The sequence below is a fragment of the Mirounga leonina genome, unplaced genomic scaffold (assembly GCF_011800145.1).
Source record: "Mirounga leonina isolate KUSES-001 unplaced genomic scaffold, KU_Mleo_1.0 Mir_151, whole genome shotgun sequence".
Lineage (NCBI taxonomy): Eukaryota > Metazoa > Chordata > Mammalia > Carnivora > Phocidae > Mirounga > Mirounga leonina.
This window is the reverse complement of record NW_023270377.1, coordinates 92,553,012-92,566,098: the sequence shown is the minus strand read 5'-3', so window position 1 is coordinate 92,566,098 and position 13,087 is coordinate 92,553,012. Positions and strand designations below refer to the sequence as shown.

The 13,087-nt window shown below is 40.9% G+C and overlaps 1 protein-coding gene across 1 annotated transcript in view; it reads right to left on the bottom strand.

The window, feature by feature from the left end:
* Positions 1 to 13,087, bottom strand: part of MAP3K19 (mitogen-activated protein kinase kinase kinase 19) — a 64,997-nt gene that overhangs the window by 25,680 nt on the left and 26,230 nt on the right. The window contains exons 6-7 of the mRNA XM_035006545.1: positions 10,068 to 10,183; positions 1,075 to 1,171 (exon numbers count right to left, since the gene is read on the bottom strand). Of these exons, the coding sequence (XP_034862436.1) occupies positions 1,075 to 1,171; positions 10,068 to 10,183 (213 nt within the window). The remainder of the gene's footprint in view (positions 1 to 1,074; positions 1,172 to 10,067; positions 10,184 to 13,087) is intronic.

Here is a 13,087-nt window from a genome sequence, read left to right as displayed (position 1 = left end):
GGGAGGAGGGTCAGAGGCAGAAGCAGGCTCCCCGCCGAGCAGGGAGCCCGACGCGGGACTCGATCCCAGGACTCCAGGATCATGACCTGAGCCGAGGGCAGTCGCTTAACCAACTGAGCCACCCAGGCGCCCGATTTTTTCATTTTAATTAGGTTTTTGAGGTTTCATGGTGTTCATTATATCAAATGTTACTAAATTATTCTCCGCCCTCAGCCTGGAGAAAGGAGAGTCCAAGTGAGTTTGAGACAGGCAGGAGCTCCCCAGGAGAGGGCAGCATCGCATAATGGGCCAAAGGAGAGGGTGGTTGGGACAGCGCTGCAGCGTTTGGGGAGGTTCACTGGGTTGCAGAGAAAAGAATCCAAGAGGACAGCCTCCCTGGAGAGTTAGAAATGGAAGCCAGAAAATTGCCGAAGAGAAACAGTAGCAGTGTGAATAAACATTTAATTTAATAAATTTGTAGGTGAGCAGATCATTGGGATCGCTGTGGAGACTATTTTCTGAAAGTGAGAATCTGCAAATACCTTGTGGTCTATTAAATGCAAAGCCACTCAGGCAAATGACAAGATAACATATTTGGAATGGGTGTTGTTCTGGAAAATTCCAGACTTATGTCCTCACGGAACAAAAGACTGAGACTTGGGGCTTTAGTGCCTTGTTCAGCCCCCCATCTTTTTCTGAAGAGAGAAGCTCTGGGATAACAGCTGATGGAGAAATGCTTGGTTCTGGAAGAAAACAGATCCCTGAAGCTGACGGAAGATTCTGAGAGGAAAGAAATGGGGGGAGAGATGTTATCAGACAAAAAGGAAAGGGGGAGAGGATGGCCGGCTGAGCTGGAGTGGAGTGAGTCAAGAGAGAGACATAAGAGAGATGGCCATTTTGACCGGCAAGTGGCCAAGACTCTGACTGAGAAAAGGACCAAAGAATAGGACTGTGAGCGTGTTTTCTTGACCTTTGTGCTTTTCTGTGTTTTTAAAGTTCTCTACCGAGCACTATTGAAATTGGGGTGGGGGGGTGGGGGGGAGCCAAATAATCAGTGTTATCTTTGTGAACACATCAAGGACAGAAGCCAGATACCTTCTGTCCTGGGTTGCCAATCTTGTCCATCACCACTTGGATCTCCTCCTTCACTAACCAATATGGAATGACTGCAGTCCTCATCCTGGTCAAACTCCTGCAATATCATGAAATAGCAACTCAGTTATTCAATGTACTACTTTGTTGACAGAATGAATATAGATTTTTCTAAGCTAAAGTTTCACACTGTGGATTCCTTTTAAATTGGAGAATGTATTTAGGACTAAAATAATGGGAAAAGTATCTCCTCCTAGAGCACCAGGCTCAGACAGACGTGGACATGATTAATTGCACAATCAAAAATGAAGATCAAAGCTGAAATCACATAGACACATAGAAATTCAATATCTTATACTTTTTATCACATCAGCATCCAGGCTGCTAAGCTGCCACAAATTCCATCTGGGTGGGAAACTGGAAAGAATCCTTTGGCCACAGCAGTGAACAGCCCCAAAGGAACATGATTTTTTCCATAATGCCTCCCTGGGGCATCATTTACATTTAGTGAGGATGGAAATCCCTGCCCCATATGGAAGCTACAGATATCTCTAGACTGAAAGGAGGCAGCAAAGCTGATTAAAGTTTTCACTATGACAGCTTTCTGATCTAATCATGGCATGCAACCTCTCAAGGAAGGAAAAACCTCCTTTCTAGAAAGTAATCATTATGCTAAGAACGATGGTTGAAAGCCAACTCGATTTATGAAAAGTAATCCTAACTCCCTAAATAAGAAGTGTTTTCTTATTAGAATTCATTGCTGTCGATAGGGTCCTTCCTTAGGAGTTGTTGCTGCCAGTGATTTTGCCCTATTTAATGTCTAGAACAGTGATAGATGCAAGTAGTAGTTAAAATATCACCTCATAACCAGTAAGTTACAATTAGCTCTCTGGTTTCTATTATCTGGGTGAGCTACCTATTTAAGGGAACTGTTGGATAAAAAGTCTTTGCCCTAAACACAGATGCCTGTCACACAGGTGGGCAGGCTATCACAAAGCCTCTGATATGTCATTCATTCATTCCCAGTCGAGCTTGGGAATCTTTCCCACTTTGTTCATTTTAACTACCACAGAAAATACTAAAAGTAAAGTCCTTTATTTACACTGCCATTAAAATGTTTTAGGTATTGAATCATAATAACTTCATAGTCATACCTATTACGCAGCAGTACCTTTTTTTTTTTTAAGATTTTATTTATTTATTTGACAGAGACACAGCAAGAGAGGGAACACAAGCAGAGGGGAGTGGGAGAGGGAGAAGCAGGCTCCCTGCTGAGCAGGGAACCTGATGTGGGGCTTGATCCCAGGACCCTGGGATCATAACCTGAGCCAAAGGCAGACACTTAATGCCTGAGTCACCCAAGCACCCCTGCAGTACCTGCTTTTAAAGCATTTTCTATCTCCTGGCAAAGGTTAGGTACCCTGTCTCAGACTATCCCGGTTGTCAATGGCAAATAAGAGACCTGGGTGGGTTCACCCTGATACTAGACGGTAGTGAATTTCACTGCTTGCTCTTCTCTGCATTTCAAAAATTCTACCACTATGTGGCAAATTGCTTCTCCTCCCCATTCATTTACAAAGGGGGAGCAGGGAACTCTTTTTAGAATATATAGAAATAAAAAAAAAAATCTTTGGGCGCCTGGGTGGCTCAGTCGTTAAGCGTCTGCCTTCAGCTCAGGTCATGATCCCAGGGTCCTGGGATCGAGTCCCACATCGGGCTCCCTGCTCAGCGGGAAGCCTGCTTCTCCCTCTCCCACTCCCCCTGCTTGTGTTCCTGCTCTCGCTATCTCTCTCTCTGTCAAATAAATAAATAAAAATCTTTAAAAAAAAATCTTTAAAAATGCAATAGAAAAAAACTATCATCGTACAAATAAAAAGCAAACACTGTTAACATAGAAATAATATTTCCTTAGTCTTTTTCCAAAGTATTTATAAAATATAGTTGCATCATACATTGTTTTATCCAGCTTTTTCACTGAAGACAAGTACAAATTACATAGCAATTTACTAAGTAAACATTATTTTAATGTAATTGTAAATTCTTTCCCTCAACAAATATCTATCAGAGGGTCATAACAATGTTTAGTTAACCCCATGAGTCTTACCATATAAGCCCATAATGCTTATTAGGCAGTTTTTAATTCTTCATTATTACACATATTGCTATGAACATCCTTGCAACGAATACCCCAATTTTGTATTATTTCTTCAGAGTAAATTTCTAGATATGGAATTATTAATCAAGAGTATGAACATTTTTAAGTTGTTTTATACACATTACTTTTTAAATTTTTCTTAAAGATTTTGTTTATTTATTTGACAGAGAGAGAGAGTGAGAACAGGAACACAAGCAGGGGGGTGGGAGAGGGAGCAGCAGACTCTTCTCTGAGCAAGGAGCCTGATGCAGGGCTCGATCCCAGGACCCTGGGATCATGACTTGAGCCAAAGGCAGATGCTTAACCGACTGAGACATCGAGGTGCCCCCACACATTACTTTAGAAGCAAAGTTTACAGTTACACTCTACCAGCAGTGCATGAGGGTGTTTTGCTACATCTTCTCCATTATCAATTATCATCACTTTTCATTTTTAGTGATGTAATATATGGAACGGGTCATCTTATTGTTCTTTGAATGTACATACTTTGATTAGTAAAAAAATTTAGAGATAGTTTCACATGTTTATTAACCACTGAATTTTTCCTTTATATATATATATATATATATATATATATATATATATAGTTTTTTTGGATCCTTACTCTGGAACACTCTATGAGACCTCAAAATATATTTCTACGATTTCATATAATTACAGTGATTCAATGAAATTTTTATGCTAAGCTTTGGAAAATAGCAGTCTTCATATGGAAGTCTTAATATGCAACTGGTTCTCACATCAGGTGTCTATGTTAATTAATGAGCTGTGATCAGTCTCAGCTGCTCAGTTCATTTATTAGTTGGTCCTTTTGGAAAAGCTGGAAGACGAAGAGCGTGTGCACACCTACCTACAAAAATCCATGAGGATGACTAGCATTTACATATATAGGGTTAGACACTCCTCTATACAGCTTACACATATTAACTAATTTAATCCTCACACCAACTCTAAAGGTAAGAACTATTGTTTTCTCTTTACACACAGGCCCAGAGAGGTTAATCAAGGTCATGTAGCTACCCTATGGTAGAGCCAGGAATCACACTCAGACTCTGAAGTCTGGTTCCAAAGCTCTTAAACCCTCTGCTTTCTTGCTACCATGAAACTTTTGAAATAAAGAATCTCAAAAAGAACCAGAAGGCTCAGGTCATGATCTCAGGATCCTGGGATTGAGCCCCCCATCAGGCTCCCTGCTCAGCGGGGAGTCTGCTTGTCCCTCTCTCCCTGCCCCTCCTCCCCGCTCATTCTCTTTCTCTCTCTCTCTCAAATAAATAAATAAAATCTTTCAAAAAAGGACCATAAAGAAAAGAATCAATAACAGTAAGCAAAATTAAGAGAAAGGATATTAAAACCCATTTGTAACTTTTGTACAGGAAAAAAAATAAAAGACATGTGATACCTGTAAGTACCTGACAACAATTTCTTCCACAGAATAAACTGAAAAACCATAAACATCACACATACACAAAAAGGATGTAGGGAATAATATACACGTTGAAGTTTATCATGTAAATGAAGACTCTAAAACAGAAACAGCTCCGGATTTTCTAATTTCCTTTAGAATGCTAAATATGAAAGACTTTAAGATGTACTTGGGTGCCACAAGGAGGACAACTGAAATGACACTCAGTCATGAGTGAAGGAGAGAAAATATTAGAACAGCACAGCCCCAACATAAATGGATTTCATAAACCACTGACAATGATGCAGGAGATAACACTAGACTAGAAAAAGAGTACAGCATTCTAATCTGCAAACAACAGAATCCCAAAAATACAGAAGAGAAAAGAGGCAGAGAAATCATACGTAATTAAATTGGGAAGGAAGATTCTCCTTAAATGAAAGGAGATTGGGAGAGGCTGTAAAGCCTCCCAGAGGACAATCCCAGAAGCAAGGCAGCTGCCTATTATTTGTAAACTAGAAAAACCTATTGCAGACAGCCATAAAGAAAAACAAGCTTTCATTCAAAGAACAGAAGTGAAGGATGACCTTGGGTTTTACCATTTAAACCCGAGAGAAAGCATGAGAGAGAAAAGGCAAGTTCAATAGTCAGAGTCTATTTCTCCCTCAGAAATGAGTTCAAAGTTATTTCAATCATAACAAGAAAAATATAGAGTGAAGGCTCAATAAACGTTTTTAAATTGCATGGGGAAAAAATGTACGGCTGTAAAGGGGTGTTTAGTCCTTTTACAAAAGAAAATTACTTAAACATACCATAAAAAATGAAAAGTAAGTGTGTTTTTGTGTATCAATTTCTAATGTATGACCATCGCTTTAAAGATTGGTCTCTAGGTATTTTATTTCAATTACTATGTAATATTAGTAACCAAAACCAAGACAACCTTCAATGTTGTGATAAAACCTGCTGCTTGGCAGGGTTGCTTGGCCTCACCACCACTGACCTTTGGGGCTGGGTACCTCGCCATTGCAGGTGCGATCCTACGCACTCTAGCAGCCCCTACCGCTACCCCCTAGAGGCCAGTGGCACCTCCACCCGTTGTGACACCAAAAATGTCTCCAAATGATGCCAAATGCAAGATTACCCCCTGTGGAGGACCAGTGTACCAAAGCAACTTTGGTTTGGTTTTTGGTTTTTAACCTGTTCTAAAAAGTTATAAAGGCACACAGGAAAATATTCCAATAGTATTAAGTAAGCTGGGGGTTTTTTATTTTTTAAAGATTTTAAGTACACCCACCATGGGGTTTGAACTCACAACCCCGAGATCAAGAGTCGCGTGCTCTACCAACTGAGCCAGCCAGACACCCCTCTGCTGTTCTTTAATATTAAAAAATAGTAATAATAGTACTAAAAAATACACATTTCCATTCTACCTCATCCCATCCCATGCCCCAAAGGAGTCCTGATTTAAACATTTCTATACATATATTTTTAAAGATTTTATTTTTTTTAAGATTTTATTTATTTGAGAGAGTGAGCGAGAGAGAGAGAGAGAGCACAAGCAGGGGGAGGAGCAGAGGGAGAGGGAGAGGCAGACTCCCTCCTGAGCTGCGAGCTCAATGTGGGGCTCGATTCCAGGACCATGACCTGAGCTGAAAGCAGAGGCTTGACCAACTGAAGCAGCCAGCACCCCTAAATATTTTATTTTTAAGTAATCTCTACACCCAATGTGGGGCTCAAACTCACGACCCTAAGATCAAGAGTTGCATGCTCTACCAATTAAGCCAGCCAGATGCCCTAACCATTTCTATATTTTAATTTTTAATTAATTTCAATGTTTATCAAACTTGCATATTTTTAAAAAGTCAAATAATGGTAAAAAACTTATAACAAAAAGGTCATCATTTTCCTTCCCCACCCTTTCTCTCTGAGATAACCACTTCCAGTCTTTTAATTGTTTCTTTTGGTATTTTCTTCCAGATCTCTAGATAATACTATTGTTCTGCTATCTTCTAAGTCACGAAAATGAAATATTACCTACTGATTTTTTATTACAGTAGACAATTTCATACTCTTACACCCCATTTTTATTTCTATTTTGTTTTACTCATTTTCTTATATATTTTTTAATGCCTAAATCTTTCCAACCTCCAGTGATTTCTCCACTTGGCTAAATATATCAGATAATATATTAGTTCCATTTCCTTCCTGGAAATCTCCATTATCCTGCTCTTCTCCCCTCCCCCACCCCAAATTATCTCAGCTCTTTGTTCCCTAGACCAGATACATGGCTGACACCCTGGAACTTGCCTTCTCCATTATACCAATGATTCTCTCTCTTGTGTTAGATTCCAGATTGCCTGCATCAGGGGTCCAATTTTCCTTCTTTATTTTTATCTATTCCCTTAATTTTTAAAAAAGATTTTATTTATTTATTTATTTATTTTTGGTAATCTCAATACACAACATGGGGCTTGAGTTTACAACCCCAGTTTCCAGAGTCACATGCTCTACTAACTGAGCAGCCAGCTGCCCCTCTATTCCTTTGATTTAATAGGGCACATAGTAGCTTCCTTAAAAGGTATTTGAGAAGTAAAGTGCTTGAGTGTTTGTATGTCTGAAAAATGTCTTTATTCAACTCTAATACTTGACTTATAGTTTGGATATAGAATCTGAGGTTGAAAACAATTCTTTTCTCAGATATTTGAAAGCATACCCCTCCCCTTGGCATTACTTTCAATTTAAGTGTAGCATGCATTCAGAAAAGTGCATAGACTCGTAAATTTTTATAAACTGAGCATTTGTGTAACCAGGACCCAGATCAAGTAAAAGAATTCTTAGATATAACATGAGAATTAAGACCCATAAGAAATAGATAAATTGGTTTTCATCAAAATGAAAAACTTTTGTTTGATGAAAGCCATGTTACAAAGGTGAAAATAACAAGCCAGTTCTTGCTATTGACTAGTAGAAAATATTTGCAAATCACATATCCAGAACATATAAGGAATTCTCTAAACCCAACAGTAAGAAAACAAACAATCCAATCAGAAAATGGATAAAAGTTTGAATAATTTATGCTAATGGGGAATAATAAACCCATGAAAAAATGTTCAACATCAGTCATTAGGGAAATGCAAATTAAAACCACAATGAGAGACCACCATACATCTATTAAGACAGTTTAAAAAAAAATACTGATAGTGCTAAATGCTGGCCAGGGTACAGAAAAACTGGACATCTCATTCATTGCTGGTGAGAATATAAAATGATAAAGCCACTCTGAAAAGTTGACAGTTTTTTTAAAAGTTACACATACATTTACCATATAACCCAGTAAATGGATTCCTGGACATGTATCCTAGAGAAATGAAAATTTATGTTTGTACAGAAATCTATACACAATTGCTCATAGCTGCTTTATATATAATAGCCCCAAGCTGGAAACAACCTAAATGTCTCTCAACAGGTGAATGATTAAGTAAACTGTGAATATTTGTGCCATAGAATACTACTTAGCAATGTAAAGAGACTTGATACAACTTGGATCTATCTCAAGAGCATTATGCTGAGTAGAAAAAGCCAATCTCAAAGTTTTTATGTATGATAATCCCATTTATATGACATTCTCAAAATGACAAAATTATGGAGATGGTATACAGATCAGTGGTTGCCAGGGGTTAGGGAAAGGAAGAGGGTGTGGCTATAAAGAGGGAAGTAGGAGAGGGATTCCCTTGTGGTGACAGTTTCATATTTTGATTCTGGTGATTCAAGGGATGAAATGTCACAGAACCAGGGGCGCCTCGGTGGTTCAATTGGTTGGGTGACCGAGTCTTAGTTTCGCCTCGGGTCATGGTCTCGGGGTTATGGGATCAGGCCCCATGGGGCTCCCCACTCAGCATGGGGACTCTCTCTCTAAAATAAATAAAAAAAATTTTTTTTAAAAGTCACAGAATTGTATACTCAGACACGCACAGAGAAAGAAAGAAAGAGGAATGTATGCGAATTCTAGTGAAATCCAAGCAAGGTCTGTAGTTTAGTTAATTGTAATGTGTCAATATCAACTTCCCAGTTTTGACAATCTGCTATAGTTATGATAATAGTTCCCATTGCGGGAAGCTGGTGAAGTTTACACAGGATGTCTTTGTACTATTTTTATAAGTTCCTATGAATCTATAATTATTTCAAAACAAGAACATTTGTTCTTTTTTTTTTAAAGATTTTATTTATTTATTTGAGAGACAGAGAGAAAACAAGCGGGGTGGGGGCAGAGGAGGAGGGAGAAGCAAACTCCCCACTGAGCAGGGAGCCCTACACGGGGCTCAATCCCAGGACCCTGAGATCATGACCTGAACTGTAGGCGACACTTAACCAACTGAGCCACCCAGGCGCCCCAAGAAATTTTTTCAAATTAAATTTTTGGTTTTTGTTTTCTTTGTTGTTTTGGGATGATTTTTCGGAGGAGAAAGGGACTGAAAAGTCTTTACTCCACCATCTCCAAAAGTCCTTGTTGATAAATATTATAGTCCATACCTCATTAACTTTTTTTAAATAAAGATTTTATTTATTTATTTGACAGAGAGAGCGAGAGAGCACAAGCAGGGGGAGCAGCAGAGGGAAAAGGAGAAGTAGGCTCCCTGCTGAGCAGGGAACCCAACACGGGGCTCCATCCCAGGACCCCGGGATCATGACCTGAGTTGAAGGCAGATGCTTAACCAACTGAGCCACCCAGGCACCCCCCCCATTAACTTTTAAAAATAAACAATTTGTGGCCATATTTTTTCTTACCAAAAAAATATAGGGTAGCAATATTTTTAACTGTCTGGGCTATGTTAATTTTTATAAAAATTGAAAAGGTACAAATGAGTACACAGTGCACAGTTCGTCTCCAATTCTCTCCCAGTAGGCAACCACTGTTACCAGTTTGTTGTATATACCGTGTATCAGTTCACAGTTTTCTATGGATTACACTATTTGTTACTAGTACTGTTACTGACCTGTGAGGGACTTTTTGTGGAGTCATTCATCATGACGGGGCAGGGGGGCTAGGGGGATTGTGACTGGGGCCAGGAAGAGGCACCTTCTTTATGGTACCCTCTGATGGATTTGAAATGATCAGATTAATGGTCTTCTCTTTTTCCACATTAACACACATAAACACAAGCTATATTTTATTATTTAGTATGGGTTCAATATTCTGTGTATTAGATGTACACACACATACACACACACACACAATGCTCGAGACTCCGAGTTGATTAATTACTGCTGTGAGATTAAATTTGTGGAACACTGTCTTATTAATTGTGCTTTCAATTACTTTGTGATTAAAAATATAATTGTAATATGTGACTGTTATAAAATATTCAAGCAATACAAATGAAGTTGTAGATGGAGTAGGTTATCCATTTTTTGTTAGTTTCTTTAAAGAGAACATCTTACCTCATTGCTGCTGATGCTTCGCAAGATTATATTTTGGTTTGTAGTAACTGTCATCATATCAGTGGGAGAAGAGTTTGTATCATGACAAATGTCAAGCAATGATTCAGCATGTCTTTCTGCCAAAAGAAACAGAATAATGTGTTGTAATAAGACTCATCTCTATCAATTTCATAGAAAGATCTAGCTCTTGGTTCTAAAACCAGTTCCATTTTGTCCAAGATTTTCCTAAAATAGTGGTCTGGGATCCTGATGAAACTTCAGGCAATAATTTTCACAGGAAGGTTGTGAGTACAAGAGTCCACAAAATGGATGGGTTTTTGTTTGTTTAAAAAACAAAAGTTAGGGGCGCCTGGGTGGCTCAGTTGGTTAAGCGACTGCCTTCGGCTCAGGTCATGATCCTGGAGTCCCGGGTTCGAGTCCCGCATCGGGCTCCCTGCTCGGCAGGGAGTCTGCTTCTCCCTCTGACCCTCCCCCTTCTCATGTGCTCTCTCTCTCTCATTCTCGCTCTCAAATAAATAAATAAAATCTTAAAAAAAAAAAATTGGCAGAGTTCTGAACACCAAAAGGTGAACTCCCCCTTAGTTCCTGGGACTGCTCTCATATGCATCCCCCTCCTGCTATCGTGACTTCTTCAAATAAGGGCAGGCTCTTCGATGAAAACTTCTTCCTATTTCGATGGCTCTTCCATTTATTTTGTAACTGATACAAAATTGCACAAGATTTGTCTCTGCTCAGATCCTCCATTTCTTTACCAAATTTTCCTTCCTTACTCCTTGCAATCTATCTTCTGTCATTGAAACTATCCTGTCATTGAAACGTCACACTTCCTTACCACATCTGCTTTGCAACCTCTTTTCCAAGTTGGCATTTTCCCACTCCTTGCTTCTAGCAACTCTCTCCCAGTTGCCTCTTCTCTCTCTCACTGCCCTGCGTCCCTATGTGCACACCACTCTCTAACTGTGGGTATGCCTCCTGGGCTCAGCCCCTTGCAATCCTCCAGTGGTCTTACGCACTTCCAGGTCCTCACAATCTCCTTTTTGTAGTGACCTCCCAAACGAACATACCAAATCATCCCTTCCCACGGCGCTGTCCTACAGAACATCGCTACTTGGAAGTCCCAAGGTTCCAACAAATGCAATGCTTTGGAACCCATTACCTTCAATATCCTCACCAAACCAGAGTGGTCTTCTCTTTTGCTGATTGTCTTTCCATCTCCCCCCTTCCCAGGGCTGAAACTTTGGAATCATATTTGATTGAACTCTCTCGACTTTTGTCTCTGTCGGCTTTACATCACTAAGTTCCGTCAGTTCTTCTTTTGCAACAGCTCTTGGGCTCACCGCACCCAGCACATGTCAGGCACAGTCCCACACCAAGCCCAGGACTCTTTTCTGGTCCTTGTCATCACACACAGGCACTTCCACAGTCTCTTAATAGAGCTCCCTGCTATGAGTCCCTTCCTTCGAATCCATTCTACACAATAACAACAGTTTAATTTTCCTAAAACATGGCTTTCATCATTCCCTGGCTTAAAATTCTTTAGTGACTCTATTTATCAAAAAAAAAAATCTGCATTCAATCAGTCTTCAATGGACCCAGTTTCTTTAGGTATCTGATCTGACTATGTATTCCTGTTCCCCAACACAAACTTTCTTGTCTCGTTTGCCCCTCGGATAAGCGAGGCTCACTTACACCATGATGCCTCTGCTCCACCAAATCAAATCCCATCGTTTCTCAACGATGGACCAGATTAGGTCTCACCTCTATCATGAAACCTTACCAGGGATAGCCTTGTTCCCTGACTAGAAGCTTCAAATAAAAGCCAATCAGACAAGAAAGCCAAGCAGCTTTCACAAGGTCTCATGTTGCTCAGTGGAACTTTTTTCATTTTACTTTTCTCTCTGACTATTTCTGTGTCTTTGCTCAGACTCTTTCTCCCCACCTATATCAAACCTTGTGTCTTTTTCTCTTCCTTCCAAATCCTTTTTTTAAGGATTTATTTATTTATTTTGAGAGAGAGAGAGAATCCAAGCAAGCAGGGGAAGGGGGAGAGACTCTTTCAAGCAGACTCCCCACCAAGCAAGGAGTCTGAGGTGGGGTTCTATCCCACAACCCATAAGATCAGGACCTGAGCAGAAACCAAGAGTTGGACGCCCAACCAACTGAGCCACCCAGGTGCCCCTCTCTTTCTTCCAAATCCTATCTAGCATTTAAGGACCATGGTATGTCCCTTGTCCCCTTTCAAGCTCACAAAAAGCTCTTTCTCTCCTGACTTACGTGATGCATCCCTGACCATACTGAACACTTTCAGGAATTTGGACCATGGAGGAGCAAGACGGCGGAGGAGTAGGAGACCTAAATTTTGTCTGGTCCCAGGAATTCAGCTAGATAGGGATCAAACCATTCTGAACACCTATGAACTCAACAGGAGATCGAAGAAAAGAATAGCAGCAACTCTCTGAACAGAAAAGCGACCACTTTCTGGAAGGTAGGACGTGCGTGAATCTGAGACGATATTCGGGAGGATAGACGGCGGGGGAGGGGCCTCCATCAGCCGCTTCTGGCAAGTGATAGAGCCGCGGAGCACAAAATCGGAAATTTTAGAAGTCTGCTCTGCTGAGGGACATCGCTCCAGTGGCTAAGTGAGGGGTAGAACCCTCGTGGGACAGTGTGGTGTCAGGACCCTCGGGGTCACAGAAAGACCGGGGGTGCCTGAGTGTGGCAGAGCTTCCAGGTAACGGAGCAGGAAAGCCGGCTGCAGAGACGGAGCCCAGGCGCGGGCTCTCAGCTCGGGGTGGCCATAAACCGTGATCCGCGGCACAGTCGGGCCCCTGCTCCTCCAGCAGGGACCCAACAAGCGGCAGATCCGGGGAGACTCACCTTCCTGCCCGGGGGGGAGACGCGCGGGAGTGCACTGCGGGGATCTGCTGGGTTTGGAGACTCCACCCGGGGTCGGGTGCCAGAGATAGAGGCGCGCGGTCGCAGGCCGGGTGAGCACGGAGTGCGGCTGGAGACCGGGGAGA